The following is a 15,637-nucleotide window of genomic DNA, read 5'->3' on the forward strand; positions in this document are numbered from 1 at the left end:
AGGCAAAATTTTAGCATTGGTATTTAAGCAAGAGATGAGAGGATGACATTAAGAGCCAGAACTGGATTTAAAAAGTCATCTTAAACATCTGCACTAGAGGTTCAGTGGCTTGGGATTTTGTTTTTTTTTTAAACATAGCTGCTATGAAAAGTAAGAGTCAGACTGCAGTTGTGCAGGCAGGGAGAGGCACCATGAAATGGCCAGTGTAGGAAGCCATAGGCATCTGGGGGTGGGCAGGGGAGAAAACCCCTGTGCCCACAGCTAGGAAGGAGGGCAGAAGGCCCCTACATCATTTAATGTGGGAGGAAAGAGGTGCAGCCACGTGTCACCCATGCCATGTGCTTTGGACTTGGGTCAGCTGCCAGCAGGCAGCCTCTGTGAGCTGCCACGTGCTGGTAGGGGTCCAAGTGTTCAGGGCTATGCTCAGAGTTCCCTGGGGCTGGGATAGTGTGGGGCTCCTCACTGAGACCGTAATACCTTGGATGAAACGCCACCAGAGCAGTACATTAGCAATGCCAAGATCCTGCAGGCCTCTTTGCCTGGAGCGTTGGGGGAAACAGCCCTGCGCCAGCTGTGTCCCTGGGTTTTGCTGGCCATGTAGCTGTCTTGCAGCCTTGTAGGCTGTGGGGCTGCCATCAGAGGATGTATGTGAAAGAATCTCTTGTGAAGGAGCTGTGGCTGGGCTTCTCATGCACGTACTGTGCAAAGGAGACCCATTATGTGAAGCTGGGCCCAAACCTGACATGTGGATGCACCAGGCTGACTTTGCTCTAAATTAAATTTCACGGATAAGATTGTACATAGTGAATATTTTACTTCATCATCCTTCCAAAACAGCACACTTTGGGAACAAAGAAGATACAAGCTGTGAATCCACATGTTGTGATGGCATGGCTAAAATGGCCATTCCCTCCAGGAAGGTGTCAGCAGAGCAGGGTGATGCCTGGCCATCCTGGGGGTTCACTGCGTGGCCATGTGTGCAGAATGGTCTGTGTCTCCTGCACCCCTTTCCTCCTCCATGGGGTTTCCAGAACAGGCATGGTGAGATTGGAAAGGCATATCCCCTCCAGGTGAACTGGGGGTGCAGGCAGCTCTCCTGCCTGAAAAGAGGAGCAGTGTGATGCTCATGGCCCAAGTGCCCAGCTCTGCTGGGCTGTCCCTGCCCATCAGCAACTAACACAGGGAAGGTCTTAGAAGTGCTGATGGTCTAGCAGGCAGCCAAGGCACTGGGAGAGCCGGGTATAAGTGTGGGAAGCCAGCAAATCTACTTCTACTTGTCCTTCTACTGCTATGAGGGCAAGAACAGACTCATAAGCAGTGAAGGAGGCACCAAGTGGACCTGTTGGGCTTGTGAGGGTGTGATGATGCTCACATAACCTCCTTGTCATGGAGATCTTCACAATATGTAATACAAGGTCTCTCTAGGTTTGATTAGAAACAGACACCCCAAACTTTGCACTGAAACTTTGAGGCCATCTCCAGTTACAGGAAGTCTGGGCATATCCATATGCAGATGTATGCAATTTGTTTCACTTCAGCAGTTAGCATGACTGTTTTGAGGCCAGGGAGCCTGTTTCTAGGGAATGAGAGTTACTTTTTGGGATGCTCAACCGAGGGTGGATGCACGCCATCCCCTCCTTATGCTGCTGCCCCTGCTCCCTGCCTCCATCCCACTGTTGCTGCACAGAGACAGCTTATCCCTGCCTGTGCCCACAGGGGCTGGAGGTGAAGGAGCCCATGTCTGCTGCAGCAGGAGAGCAGCGTGGCTGAGCTGGCAAGGGAGGCTCTGGGCTGGCAGCTGGCAGGCACAGGGACACCTAGCGCCTACGCAGCAGGGACAGTGGCTTGCTCCTTGGGGCTGATGGCTTGTGGCGGAGATAACTATCGCTGCTGAAAACCCTGGGCCCAGCTCCCAGCTGCAGTTTGAGCTATGCAGTCAATAAAATTAGATGAGACCCAGAGCTGCTCTGTGTGTGTGTGTTCATGCAGACCCTTCCCCAGCTGGCTGAGCCACTCAAGCAGATAAGAAACAGCAGAGGAGTTCCTGATGAAAAGCCTCAGATCTTGTGCTTGCTGCTGCTGGAGTCGCAGGTGACCCGGGTGTTGGGGAGGCAGCCAGCACAAAGGCACAGGGAGGAAACGTCCTGAGCTTCCTGACATCATAAAAAATAAAAAAAAAAGAAAGAAAGGAAGAAAAAATATTCCTGGAAAACCTTTATTTATTATTCCATCTCTACTGACTTTCATAGGTGGTAACCCATTGCTGCAGATTTTCTGGAACTGTTTTATTATCATTAGTTTTCAAAATTATAAATATCATGGCCAAAGCATAAGATTTATGCAGTCTGTGGGGCAGGGCACTGTCCCAGCCTGTTTTGGATGGGTCTGTCAACCTGCATCTCCCAGGACGTGGCGGAGGAGGCCAGCTGGTCTGAGAGTGCAGGTGCAAAGAGGAGGCAGGGTGGCAGTCACTGGCCTGGACATAGGTTCCAGGGTCCAAGGATCATAAATCTTGGCAAAATGTTCCTAAGGATCAAAGCAAAGAGAGTTGAGATAGACAATGTAAGGCTTTGCTGAGCATTGCAGGGAGCCCCTTGAAAGCCTGAGGGAACAGTATTAGAGAAAGCAATAAATCTGAAAACAAGTAGGGTGGTAGTGGCAGATAGCACCTGCATCTGGGCCACCTTCATCACCAGTGTGCCTTCGACTTCCCTATACTAACTTGACATTTTTTTTCTCAAATCCCTTTCATAGCTCATCCTCCTAAGCTTAAACCTGGGCATTCCTTGATCTCCTGCCAGAGGGTGACAGCTACATTTCATCCTCCTGTTTCCATCCCAATCACCTCAATGCAGTCTTTCAGCTGCGAGAGTGAGAAGAGGGCAAGGATACATATACCTTCTCACAAGCCCACTCATGGGCTTTTGGCTGTGAAGCCATGACAGAGTCATTCACAGAAGGCTAAGCTATAAATATATAGTGAACTAAGTGGCAGGATGTTGTAATGAGGATGAGTGCTGGAAAAAAATGGGGATTTCCAAAGACATGGGCTAAGATGCTTGAGCTGGCATTAATGACCCTGGATATGACACAGCTGGGGAAAGCTCCCAGTGGGGACATCACTAGATCAGTCTCCCAGAAAGACTGATCCTGGACTGAGAACATTTAAAAATAGGCTAATGTGAAATTAAAAAAAAAAAAAAAAAGATTAGCCAGTTGGCATGATCTTGGCTTGGTAAGGAGAGCATGGATAGGAAGTACCACCACACCCTTTCCTTCCTGGACTTTTAGGAGCCCGGTGTAGTGGCTCAAGGTTAAACCCTGCAGTAGGGCTACCATGTTTTTTGTCCAAAGATACCAGCCAGAAATGTGGGTGGGCAGGCATGACACTGGGCTGCACAGCTTATGTGAGGTGGGCCGGTCACTCACACAAATCCCCCTTTTTCTGGTCTGGGACAGCCTGCTGCGCAAAGCAGCAGCAGCAGGCAAGGGAGATCCACAGCCCCTTGCCATGGGTCCCTACCAGGGTCCTGCTGGCGTGGCAGCACTCTTGCTAATGAAGGGGCCACCACTGTTACTGGAGGCAGGAGAGGATAGCCCATCACAGTGTCTGTGCCTGAGGATGCGTATGCTCTGTTACAGATGCTCAAGGTGGTTTTACTTGTAGCTGCTAAGCCTTAGAGAGGAACTAGCTCACTGTAGTGGTTGAAATGTCCACCTCCTGCTTTGCCATACTGCTCCTGTACATCATGGACCATTAATTATGAATTGTTGAGGGCAGGCAGAGCTGCCCAGGCTGCTGTCAGGCTCCTCTCGATTCTCTCTGCCCCACACACAGGCTGGAGTGTTTCCATAGGTGTCTCACACCAGCCTTTTCTGTGGCACTAAGCACCGTTCATAGCCTCTTTGCCAAAAGCAGTGAAAGTCTTCGCTGAAGGCTGTGGGGGTGACTGTGGGGTATCAGTCAGGAACACCTCTGCTGACACACCACCTTTGCCTGGGGATGCAAGAGCAGAAAACAGACCCCACGGAGTGTGATGCGTGGCTGCTCTCTATCCCTGGTTTTCTACTGTGTGTTATTCAGTAGGGGAGCTTGGATGGGCTGGTGACAAGGCACCATCTTTCAAGGCCTGGGTTTTGGTCCCTTCTGTCCTCAGAGACCTCTCCTGTGGCCAGGACCAAGGAACATAGTGCTCTGCAAGGTTCAGTCCCACTGTGGGCAGTGGGAGGGTGAAGAAGGGTCTTGCTGGGGTGCGTGCACATGGGTGTGCCAGGCTCATCTTTCCACCCAGTTCCTGGCAGGGGACTGGGAGGAGCTGGCAGAACTCATCCCAACCTCCCTTTCCCCAACTATGCTGACACCCATAGACTGTCAACCCCCCCTACCATAACAGCCACGTCCTGCCTTAAATACAGCCTGGCCAGCTGCCTGTGCCACCCCCGAGCAGAACTCCCAACACCTCCAAAGCTGAAGCCAGCAGCTCTCCTACACCCAGGGCAGCCCTCTGGGGCAGCCCTGCCCAGGCTGCTGTCAATCTCCCTTGCCTGTGTTTGGGGACTGCTGCCCAGCTGCTGTGGCTACCTTTAATTGGTTGAACCAATTAACCAGTCAAAAGATTTACACCTGTCTCCTCTTTCTCTCTTCCTCCTCAAACCTGTCCTCCTCTCCCCTCCCTGTCCTCCTCTCCTTGCCCTCCCACCTCAACAGGCAAGGAGAGCAGTTTGGCAGAGGCTGACTTGCAGCCAAGCTCCGACCCTTCGGGAATGGACAGCAGCTACCTCAGCGTGAAGGAGGGTGGGGTGAAAGTGCCCCAGGACAGGGCCAGCACGGACCTCCCCAGCCCCATGGACAAGGCCGACTCAGAGAGCAACAAGGGCAAAAAGCGGAGGAACCGCACCACCTTCACTAGCTACCAGCTGGAGGAGCTGGAGAAGGTTTTCCAGAAGACCCACTACCCAGATGTCTATGCCAGGGAGCAGCTAGCCATGAGGACAGACCTCACCGAGGCTCGTGTACAGGTAATGGGGGATGACCTGGGGCTGGGCGAGCTGCAAACAAGCCCCTGCTCTCTGGGGAGTGAAACCATGAGCCCTGCAAATTTGTTGTCCCTTGCTGTACCTGAGGTCCCCTGCAGCCCCTGCCCACCTGCTGGCAGCTGAGCCCTGTCCAGAGCCTGTGCTGCAGGGACAGGACAGGGAGGTACATCCATGGTGATGAGCTGGTGGGGCAGCAGGCTGGCAAGCCTCATCACCAACGTAAAACTATTATGATCACTACTTTCTTTGGGAGACTCAGCAGGGGACACAGGTTCGTTAGTCTGGGTGGGAGCAAGCTTTCCCACAGTACGGATTCTTTTTGGCAAGATGGGGATGTGGAGGTGACCTGTTCAGTACCAGAGAGCATGAGGTGATACAGGAGAGGTAGCTCTTGTTGCCTGCTTGGCCAAGCAGGCGCTGAGACTGCACGAAGCCTGGTGATCTGGAGCAAACAGGTGCTCCCACCACCTTGAGAAGAGCGGCAGAGCCCAACAGTCTCAATTGCCTCCACCCACCCACGTGCCAGCTCCCATGAGCTTGCTCCCCCAAGATAACCTGGGGGTCCAGCAGAGCCAAACCCCACATGGAAGGAGTGAAAGATTCCCTGAGTGCTGCCCTTCACTCTGAGTCAGGGTTAAACTGGAGGCCTGGCAGAGCTCAGAAATGTGCAAAAAGGAGCACCATCACTTGGAGTGGACATCCAGAGCTCATGACTTTATGGCCATCAAAGGTCCTGCTGAAGCTTAGGCTCTCATTCTCCAGCCTAGCTAATCCTGTGACTTCTGTCTGCAGGTATATATCAGCCTACCACCCCCCAGAACCTGCATTAGCATCAGGAATAGTTGGCACGTGGAGACATCTGTACCTCTTACAGCAGGAAGACTCCTGGGTCCCAGGCATCCCGACTTGCTCTCTAACCTTTACAAGTAGCTGTTGCAAACAGTTGAAGTAGCTGGGCCAGCACCCTTGCAAAAGTCAATTTTAGTCTGTAAATTTGCTTCCATTTTCAACTAGCTGCAGGATTTTTCTTGTTTGCTTGCCTAAATTGGTTTGTAGGGCTGGTGTGCTCTTCTTTCCCACAGCTGTTTCTCTTCAGGCTGGACACGGCTGCATTTCAGCGGAAAGCAGCGTGGTTCCCATTGGTCCTGTGCCTAGCGTGCTGAGCACTGCGGGATGGGCAGAGGAGGGCAGCGCTACAGCCGTCAGCTCTTTACGTCTGCCACTGATGAAGCCCTGGATTTCCCAGGGACACATCACAAGTGCTGACGGGGTCTCCTGGGGGGCCATGAGCGGCATCGCCTTACTGATTGTCCAGTGCATGAAATTCCTTTCGCTCAGGAATGAAAATGAGGTGCTGGAGGGTGGTAATCTCCTCCCGCTCGCCTCTGAGCTAGGGTGTGCAGCTAGCGCTTCCCAGCTAGCAAGCAGGGCTGGCGAACAGAGCCAGGGCAGGCAAGGCGGATACAATTCACAAGTGGAACCCACAGTCTCAGGGGTTTTTTTCCCCACTTTACTGCTGGCTAACACTGCAGCTGAGGGCAGGAACGCTTCCGCAGGCAGCCAGGAGGAAATGTGGCAGAGGGAGGGTGCAGCCTGGGAGTTCCACTCTGCCCTGAGATAAGGGTCCCAGCAGCCCACCACCACGGGCAGCTGAGAACAGCCCCTCTCCTCTTGCAGCCGCCAGTGCAGCTCGCGCTTGGGACAGCGATGACAGGGCTCATGTAATGGAGCGGCTGAAGGGCTTGTCTAAGTGGTCTGGCTACTCGAGCACTTACCCCGGGGTGAAAGGGGTAAGCACTTGCATTTCACTCATTCCCCCAGCCCTGCCAGGAAGGACCCTGTCCCTCAGGCTGCAGGCTGGCACCCAGCCACTGCCTTGTGACGAAGGGCTGCCGTGCCATCGGTAGAAATGCAGACTCCCTGTCACTGGAGAGCGAGAATCAGCAGGCTCATGCTAAGTGCTGTGGGTGCTGGCTGGGTAGGCTCAGGGGCACCCCGAGTGCCCACATTTCATGTAAGTCCCCAGGGGGCTGGGGCTGCCAGCTAGCAAGCTGCTTAGCCTTGGCGCGATGGCTGTAGCCCCCAGGGGGCATGGGGACACAGCTTGGAGTGGCACAGGACTCTTCTGCTGATGGCACAGGGCTATGCTTCGCACAAGGGAGGCGTTCGGGGCTGGGGCCTTAGTGAATCACCTAGTGCCTGTCTCAAGCTATAACACAACCCAGAGCTGGTTTAAGCTTGCCTTTGGCCTCCCACCCCTCTGGGCAGCTCTGCTCTGTGGGGGCCTCATGCCATCACTGCAGTACCAAGGGCCGTCAGCTCACGGCCAAAGTGTGTGGACAGGCATGGGGCAACAGCTCAGGTGACTGATGGCAAAGCAAAGGCCTACTGCAAGGGCCCAACCAGAGCCAAGGCAGAGGGTGGAAATCACGAATAAGCCATGAGAGCCATACTTCTTTCCTCCTGCAAGCCAAATGGCCACTACGTATTCAGAGACCCTCCACCAAGCTGGCAGGGGCTCTGGCTGCTGTGGGGTGTCTGGACACACACCTGCTGAAGCCCCATGGGCCTTCTCCATAACTCCTCTTCCAGGGGAGGTATGGTCCTCTAAGGGATGGCGAGTCCTGGGATAATTTCACGGAGGCCAGCTTCAGCTGCCTGCAATGCTGAACTAAGCAAAGCAGAGCAGCAGGAAGGTGAGGCACCCAGCATGTTTGAGGTATGATGCTCCCTCCCACAGCTGGAGCCAACTTTTGGCTCGAGGTCATCCCCTCTAGCCAGGCTTGGCTCCCTGGGGAGCGCAACCAGCCACCGCACTGCAGGCAGGAGCAGATGTGGAGTCCAGACAGGCAAGTGGCAGCTCTGTTTTTCTTCCACCCCTTTCCCAAGCTCACGCTTCATTAGTGAAATAGCCGCCAGAGATCCCGGTGCCTGGAGAAGAGCTCATGCCAGCAGCATGCGTGGGGCAGGCTGTGCTGTCTGCGGAGTGGTGGCATCCTGCAGCCTGACGCTCTCCTGCTCCATTTCTCTGCCTGTCTTGGTTTCCATCCATCAGTGCTGGTATCCAACAATGCCAAAGCTAATTTCCCCTGTGATGCAATGCAACATTTTGCCTGCCTGCCCACCACAACCTGGCCCCTTGTTGCCAGGTACTATTAAGCTATTGCTCGTCCCTTTTTTCCAAAGTGGGAGCCATGTGTAAGCCCTGCACAGAGGCAGAGCCACACAGCCAGGGGGAGGCTGCTGGGGCTCAGAAACAAACCTGCAAGGGTGCACAGTGGGCACTGCTTTCATGTAGGTCCTACACAGCGTGCATATCCTGTTCCTTTCTCTTCCTCTTCCGTGTCTGGGACTGCAGACCTCCAGAAAGAGCTCCTGCTCAGTAGCAGCAACTGCCTGAGCTTCTTCCAGCCCATCCAGGGCTGTAGCAGGTATCTGAGGCAGTGGCACTGGAGAGACATGGTAGACACACACGTATTCACACATGGCTCTTTCCCCTTGTATGCATGCATGCACACCCCCATGACAGCCTGGCCCTGGCTGTTCATCTCTCTTGAGTTGTGAGCATCTCTGCCTCCTGGCCTGCCCTGTGGCAGAGGAGAAAGAGATGGAGCTGGAAGGAGGCTTCACAGCCAGGGAATATAAACCCTCAGCCAGTCCCCCTCTGAGCCAGCCTTATGATTGCTGGGACCATTAATGAAATGTTTTTGGTGGTGACCCTGTGATGCGTCGGAGGCTTGAAAGTGAGAGGGAAGTGTCAAACTCCACCGTAGCAAAATCGCTGCTTTGGAAAAAAAAGAAAAGAAAAAAAGCAAAGCAAGAAGTAATATATCTTGATCCCTTTCCCCCTATAAAACCCTGGGAGGCTGGTGGAAGGAGCGGAAAGACTGAGCTAAGCCTGCAGGAAATTAAACATGAAATGAAAACAAGCTCGAGTTATTCAATTCTCTCATCCCAGGCTCCAATTTCCCATTCCAGGCCACTGATAAAATGGTGTCCAGTTTCAGTGCTCAAGGATGAATTCTGGCTCTGTTCTTCAGGCTGGAAAGCAAAGGGCTGGTGGCCATCTCTGGGAAGAGGGGAGACAGCCCAGCCTTTCGCAGAGGGATAGAGTCCTGGAGACCAGACAGACAGACAGACAGATGGAGGCTGAGCAGGAGGGCAGCAGGACTGGATGGCAGGGATGGGGAGAATGGATGCTGTGAGGCTGCCAGGAGAGAGCAGGCATGCGAGAGGCTTGAATGTGGCAGCCAGCTCTTGTCTGCATCGGGGCAGCAATGCAGTGAGGGGGGCTTGAGCACAGGGCGTGGGGCACCACACTGGCTCTAGCCCTGTGGCTGCCACCAGCCCACCACCACGCGTGCAGGGGCCAGCCTCACCCTCCACCACTGCACTGGGGTGGGCAGGAGGGAGGGGAAATCACTTTTTTAACTTGGAGAAAGGACAAATGCAGCAATGCAGTCCCCAGCTATCCAGCCATGACCAGAGGGGCCTGGGTGAGGTCCCAGTTCAGCCCGGCTGCCCGTAGCCTGTGCAGGGCGAGTGGGGCTCCATGGCAGGGGCAGGCCAGCAGCTCCAGCTGGGTGCCAGGGTAGCAGCAGCAAGACAGCCACCAGGAGCCTCCTGCTTTCTTTGTCTCAGGCCGTTCCCAGCCTCTCCACCCCCTGCAGCACATCAGCTGTGTATGCATATGGATTTAGGTACCAGCATATGGCTGAATGTTTATGGAGACATGAAACATTTTCAGTTCTGTAGTTTTTTATAGGGCTGATGTGGTACGTCAGGCCTTATCAAAGCATTGTCTGCAGGAGTCAGATACATGACATTACCCTACACTCCCATTCTAATTGTTAACACTGAGATGCAGCCCACAGCGACTGCTTATCCCTGGGTGAAGAACCCCATCCTGACCCCAGGGGATGTGCTGCACCAACCCTTGCAACCTCCGCTGTCACATCTTCATCCCATAGCAGCCTCTCTTGATGAAAGGTGACAAGCAACGAAAGAAAAATGGACTTTTGCTGGGTTTTAGATTTGCTTTTTAAAAGCAGGTGGTTTCTAAGATTGAGGAAATACTTAGGATTAGTTGTTTTTTTTTCCTGACATCTTCGCATTATACATTGTCTTGCCTGCCCTGTTTTCCCTGGAACACAGTGGAGGCCTGGAGAAACCTGCCTGCAGGACACCAAGCAGCCTAAAAGGACTTGGACCAGAGAAGAAAGAAGAATTTTAAAAAGTGGTTCAAACCTTGTCACGAGTGTTTTGGAGCAGTGGATCACTGCCAGCCCTCAGAGTGTCTCCAGTGCCCCCGGCATCAGCACTTTGACTGAAGATGCTCCTCTTTTTCAGCCTAATGCGATGGTTTGCCACAGCCTCCCAGCCCACCGGTCACGTGGGGATTGCAATTCAGGAACTGCCAGTTTAAGCCATTTTGCTCTGTCAGTGCCCATTCAATCCAATGCATAAATGAGGAACAGCAGAGCACAAGCCTGTGCCGGAGACCCTGCTCTGCCTCGTCTGGCCCTGAGGAAACCTCCCTGTGGCTCCGGCAGGGCAGCTGCTGTACCACCCCAGGAAAGCCGAGCGCACAAATCCCACGCTGATGGCTTTGGAGGTGACGCTGCAGAGCTGGGCACTGCCGTGGGAGCCTGTGCTGGGCCGCCCTGCTCCCGGGCGGGATGCTCAGGCAGGCTCCCCTGCACTGCAGTGCAGGTGTGTGGGCAGGCGAGCTGGTGCCTTCACCAAGCCGGGGAACGGCCGCATATGCCTGGCATATGTTCGCCCCAGCCTCACGCACAGCCAGCGCTCTGCTCCCTACCTGCTCTCCACCCCTCTGTGCACAGCAGGGCCTCCTCCGCCCAAGGAGGAACCGGGTCACCACCACTAACTTTGAATCTGCAGATCAAAGCAGCATGATCTGGGCCAGCCCTGGGACTGGCCTGCAGCTGGGCTGGAGCAGCTGTGCCAGGAAGAGGTAGAAGAAAAGCAGACAGATGCCTGGGGCATCAAACCTGCTCCAGTAGGATGGTCTTTGGGTACAGCATGTGCTCAGCTGGGGTAAAGTTAGGACCTTTCTGCTGGTGCTTTTTGCACTGGCTGAAAATCCTCACAGGGTGTTTGGTTTGGGATGGGGCGTTAATATCAGGTTGCTACTTTGGGTATGGCTAGCATGGCTGGCTTGTGGGTGACCCATGCCAGTGGCATTGCCATGGCTGTGGAGCAGGGAACTAAACCCTACACCATCCACAGCCCACATGGGGAGGACATGCCCGGGTGCTGCACTGTCCACACCCTGCACCAAGCAGCCCACAGCCCGTGGCCAGACCCAGCTACCCACTCGTACCACAGGGCTGGCCACAGCGGGGAGCTGTGAGAGACCAGCACAAGGCTGCCTGCATGGCAGGGAGGGGGAAAATGAGGCAGGAGACCCTAAAACGACTCTTCCAGCACAAGCAAGATCAGCTCAGACCAGAAATCACAGACCCTCGGTCCTGTCTCTCCCTGTAGCAGCTTCTAGCTGTACTGATGTAGGCTGTAAAGGCTGTAAAAACCGCTCTCATGCCCCCTGAAAGGCAGCCTGCCACCCCACCCTGTGCCAAGTGCCCAGCTTGCCACGCTGTCCTCTGGAGACATGAGCTTCCCACACAGCGTCTGGTTTCCCGAGCTGCCTGCCAAGCAGCGGAGCTGCCCCACGGCCAGGCGCAGGTAGAGCCAAGCTTTTCGTTAGTGATTCCCCCCTCCCGCCGTGAGTCACCATGTAAAACTCGAAGCAGAACTCAGCAGCTCTAGGACTGCTCCTTTCATGCACTGGCGTGACCTGCACAACCCAGCCCCTGGTGATCGCCTGCATCTCTCAATGCCTTCAAAGCGGCTCTTGATTGATGTGTTTCCCTGACTCACAAGCTTCAAGAGGCTTTGAAGACACTGGGCCAGGCTCTGATCTCTCTTAGGCTGATGCAAATCAGGAGCAATGGTGCTGACAACAGTGCAATAATCCACACTGATGTCAAGCCAGTAAAAATAAGAGCAGAATCAGAGTTTTGGTCTTTCCTCTGCCTTGAAGGGATCCGAGCAGCACTGTGAAGCAGAGAGCTGCAAAGCCTGCGAAGAAAACTCAGTGTAAAGCAAAGGACATGCAATGCTGTAGAAAGGCACATGTCCTTTCCTGCAGCTAAGGAGGGAAAGGGTGTCGTGCTTTTTATTTTTTTTTTCACAGTTAAGAAAAATAAGACAGAGCTCAGTGAGAAAAGCAAGCTCTGAGCCAATGGCATTGTCATAGCCAGGATCAGGCCAGGGGAAAGCCCCAGCACTGCTGGTTTCAGCCTGGCAGCAGCACACACGAATGTATTCACACTTCTTGTCTGAGACTGGCTGACTGAGACTGGCACGAGAGCTGCCGGCAGCGCCTGGGTAATGCTGATGTAGGGGTGTGAGGAGGGTGAGCTATCCCAGGGCAAACGAGGCTGTGGGAACCAAGAGCTGTGAATGTCCCCAGACAGGCAGGACACCGAAAGATGGGCAGCGCCTTTTGCTCCCGGTTTGGGAGTGCAGGCTTGCCCCAGACCCTCCCAGGGATGCTGGGCAGGACCGCTGCTTCCCCTCAGGGCTTTGTGGGGGGCAGCACCCTGCCCTGTGACGTTCACAACCATCCACCTGGTGAAGCCCTGTCTGCCAGTGGGCTCCTCGGGGCTGCCAGGCTCCCAGCCACCGCTGGCAGCTCCCCTTGTTCACAGCCCCCTCTTGCCCTCTCCCCAGGTGTGGTTTCAGAACCGGCGAGCGAAATGGCGCAAGCGAGAGAGGTTTGGTCAGATGCAGCAGGTCCGGACCCACTTCTCCACCGCATACGAGCTGCCCCTGCTCACCCGTGCTGAGAATTATGCCCAGGTGAGTGCATCCCCCTGCCCTGGCCCATCTGTCCCAATGCCTGCTGGACACACCACCTCTGCTCCCTGTCTCCCAAAGTGATGCTTCGCTTCTTGGGTTCATCCGCCTGCCCTCATGCAGGTCTTCAAGAGAGCCAGGGCTAGGGCTATACTGCCAAGGACTGAAGGGCCAGGAGCTATTTAGCAGAGTGTCCTGCCCTGCTCCCTCATGCCCTGGCTCCGAGCAGCCATCTCCAAAGCAGGCATCAAGCCCAGCCCTGCGTGACATAGTGCAACCACCCTCTGGGCACAGGTTGCCCTGCTCAGCACACCCTATTACGCTGTCCATCTCCCATCACATGTGCTGCTGCCCACTAACTTTCTGCTGGTTTGGAAAAGGTCCAAAAGGTTATTTCATGCCTAAAGAGCAGCAGTTCCCAGGAAAGCTTCCTGTTGCCTTGCCTAGGTTTCCATGCCCCTTCTTAAGGCAGTTGGACAAAAGCATTTATCCCCTGGGAAATTCCCACAGCTGTCTCCCAGCGATGGACTGTAGTACCCGCAGCGCACTTGGTGACGTCTGGGGATGCTTCCCGAGGGACTTGCGGGTTTGTGCTCCAAAGGGAGCCTTGTTGGGTATCTGGGGCTGCTCCCAGGGCCTGTTGAAACTGTTCCTGCCCTGACCCAGGAGGCAGGTGACACAGCTGCCTCCCCGCCTTTGCATCCTGTCCTGGGAAACCTGTCACCACAGTAGACTCCTAAGCACTGGGCTAGCCCCCATTTCACAACACTGCCTTCAGATGATGCCAGGGCAGAGCAGACAGGCATTTGTTAGCTAAAGGGCTAGGCTGTGCCCCCGCAAAGCACTCCCTCCATCCTGCCAACTCCTTCCCACCACCCAGAATTTGCCTGAGGGCACAGTTCTGCAGGCATGATGCTCTGAACCCAACTTGTCCTCACAGATCTGCTGAGAGTCCTCCCCCTGCAACACCCCGGCTGTCAGCCACCTCCTCAGCCAATGCCACACCAAAGCTGCCTCACAGCCAGGCCAAGAGCATTTAACCTCTCTCCTGCTTGGCGTCTCCCCTGAACTGAACAAGAAGCCCTTATGAAACAGCTGAGAGGTGCCAAAGTAGCTTTTTCAAGCAGAGGACACTCCCAGCAGCCTTTTCAGCACTTCATTCTCTTGCCTTTGTAATTTATACTGCTCCCTCCCTCCATACTGCCCTCCTCTCACAGCCCTAGAGATCAAAAAAATGAAAAGCAATTTGCAGGAGGTAAGAGATCAGAGAGGGCCCAAGGGCGAGCAGTGCAGTGGGCGGTGGGATGAAGGGCCCTTTGCTCTCTAGCTCCAGCCAGCTGCTCGCCTCCTCCCTGCTTTCATCCTTCATGCCCCTGTCCCCCTGCCGCCGCAGCACACCTACTCCCACTGGCAAATACTGAGCTCCTCTCCTTTCTTCTGCAATATCATTTTATGAGTGACACTGCAGGAGCCAGGCGACCTTCCTCAACAGGCAAGGAGCATTGCTGGGGAGAGGGGCAGGGAAACTGCCTGTGCTGGGGGCTGCAGGCAGCTCAGCTCTGACGGGCACATCTGTGCGGTAGAAAAAAGCCCTTGCCTAGGCAAAGCTGCCCCAAGCTGGGGCAGGAGGGTAGATCAGCATTCTTGCAGCGTCCCTTTCTGCCTGTTCCTTCTGTATTGGGTAGGCCCACAGAAACACCATGGATGGCTCCAGGGTTTCTGGGTTTCTGTGCTGGGAGCATCCTTGCTCCAAAGAGTGCTCAGTGCGAAAAGATAAAAGAGAAATGGCGGGGAACAGATGAACAGAGAGACTATGGCAGAGGAGGGGCACAGTACTGCTCCCTGTGAGCTAGTCTTCCACACTCCCTGCCCTGTCTGGGCTGGCATACAGATTTTGGAGCAGATTTGCTCCGGGGGGGCTGCGGATGCTGCAGCTGGAGGGGGCCAGCATACCGCATCCCATTGTACCGGCTGTCCCTCGTGTGCAGGGCTGCCCTGCGGGGTGGCGGCAGGGCCAGGGCCAGACATGCTCTATCCCACCAGGCCAGCCGCTGGCCACGTTCTGCGCAGGGCAGCCCTAACGCTTCTTTTCCCATCCCCAGATCCAGAACCCCTCCTGGATTGGCAACAATGGAGCTGCCTCCCCTGTGCCCGCCTGCGTTGTCCCCTGTGAGACGGTGCCCTCCTGCATGTCCCCCCATGCTCATCCCCACGCAGCTGGCGGCGTCTCCGAGTTCCTCGGTGTCTCTGGCCCTGGCAGCCACGTGGGACAGACTCACATGGGCAGCCTCTTTGGCACGGCTGGGATGAGCCCCGGCCTCAACGGCTATGAGCTGAACAGCGAGCCGGACCGCAAGACCTCCAGCATCGCTGCCCTGAGGATGAAAGCGAAGGAGCACAGCGCCGCTATCTCCTGGGCGACATGACAGGGTTGCAGCCCAGCACCCATGAGACATGGAGAGAGCACATGGGGACAGCCAAATAAATCCATCCGCTTGGACTCCAGACAGCAGTTGCCTCCTCGGGGATGTGAATACAGCACTTTTAGCTACCCTAGGCATATAAAGTACATATGTTAACGTAAGTGGAGTGTTTCCAGCATGAACACAGCAGCTCCCGGCTTCCCAGGATCAGGCTTCCAGGGGAGAGGGAGGCTGTAGAGCAGCACCTCTTCCAGTGAGATCTGGGTTGGGATGTGTCCTCTCTCACCAACACCTCC

The 15,637-nt window shown here is 55.0% G+C and overlaps 1 protein-coding gene across 1 annotated transcript in view; it reads left to right on the forward strand.

Moving 5' to 3' along the window:
* The window catches only part of ALX4 (ALX homeobox 4), a 39,759-nt gene extending 24,412 nt beyond the window's left edge, over window positions 1–15,347 (forward strand). Inside the window, exons 2-4 of the mRNA XM_037395715.1 lie at window positions 4,709–5,019; window positions 12,793–12,921; window positions 15,021–15,347. Coding sequence (XP_037251612.1) covers window positions 4,709–5,019; window positions 12,793–12,921; window positions 15,021–15,344 — 764 coding nt within the window. The 3' untranslated portion in view covers window positions 15,345–15,347. The remainder of the gene's footprint in view (window positions 1–4,708; window positions 5,020–12,792; window positions 12,922–15,020) is intronic.
* Window positions 15,348–15,637: the final 290 nt, after the last annotated feature.

The sequence above is a fragment of the Falco rusticolus genome, chromosome 7, assembly GCF_015220075.1.
Source record: "Falco rusticolus isolate bFalRus1 chromosome 7, bFalRus1.pri, whole genome shotgun sequence".
Classification (NCBI taxonomy): Eukaryota; Metazoa; Chordata; class Aves; order Falconiformes; family Falconidae; genus Falco; species Falco rusticolus.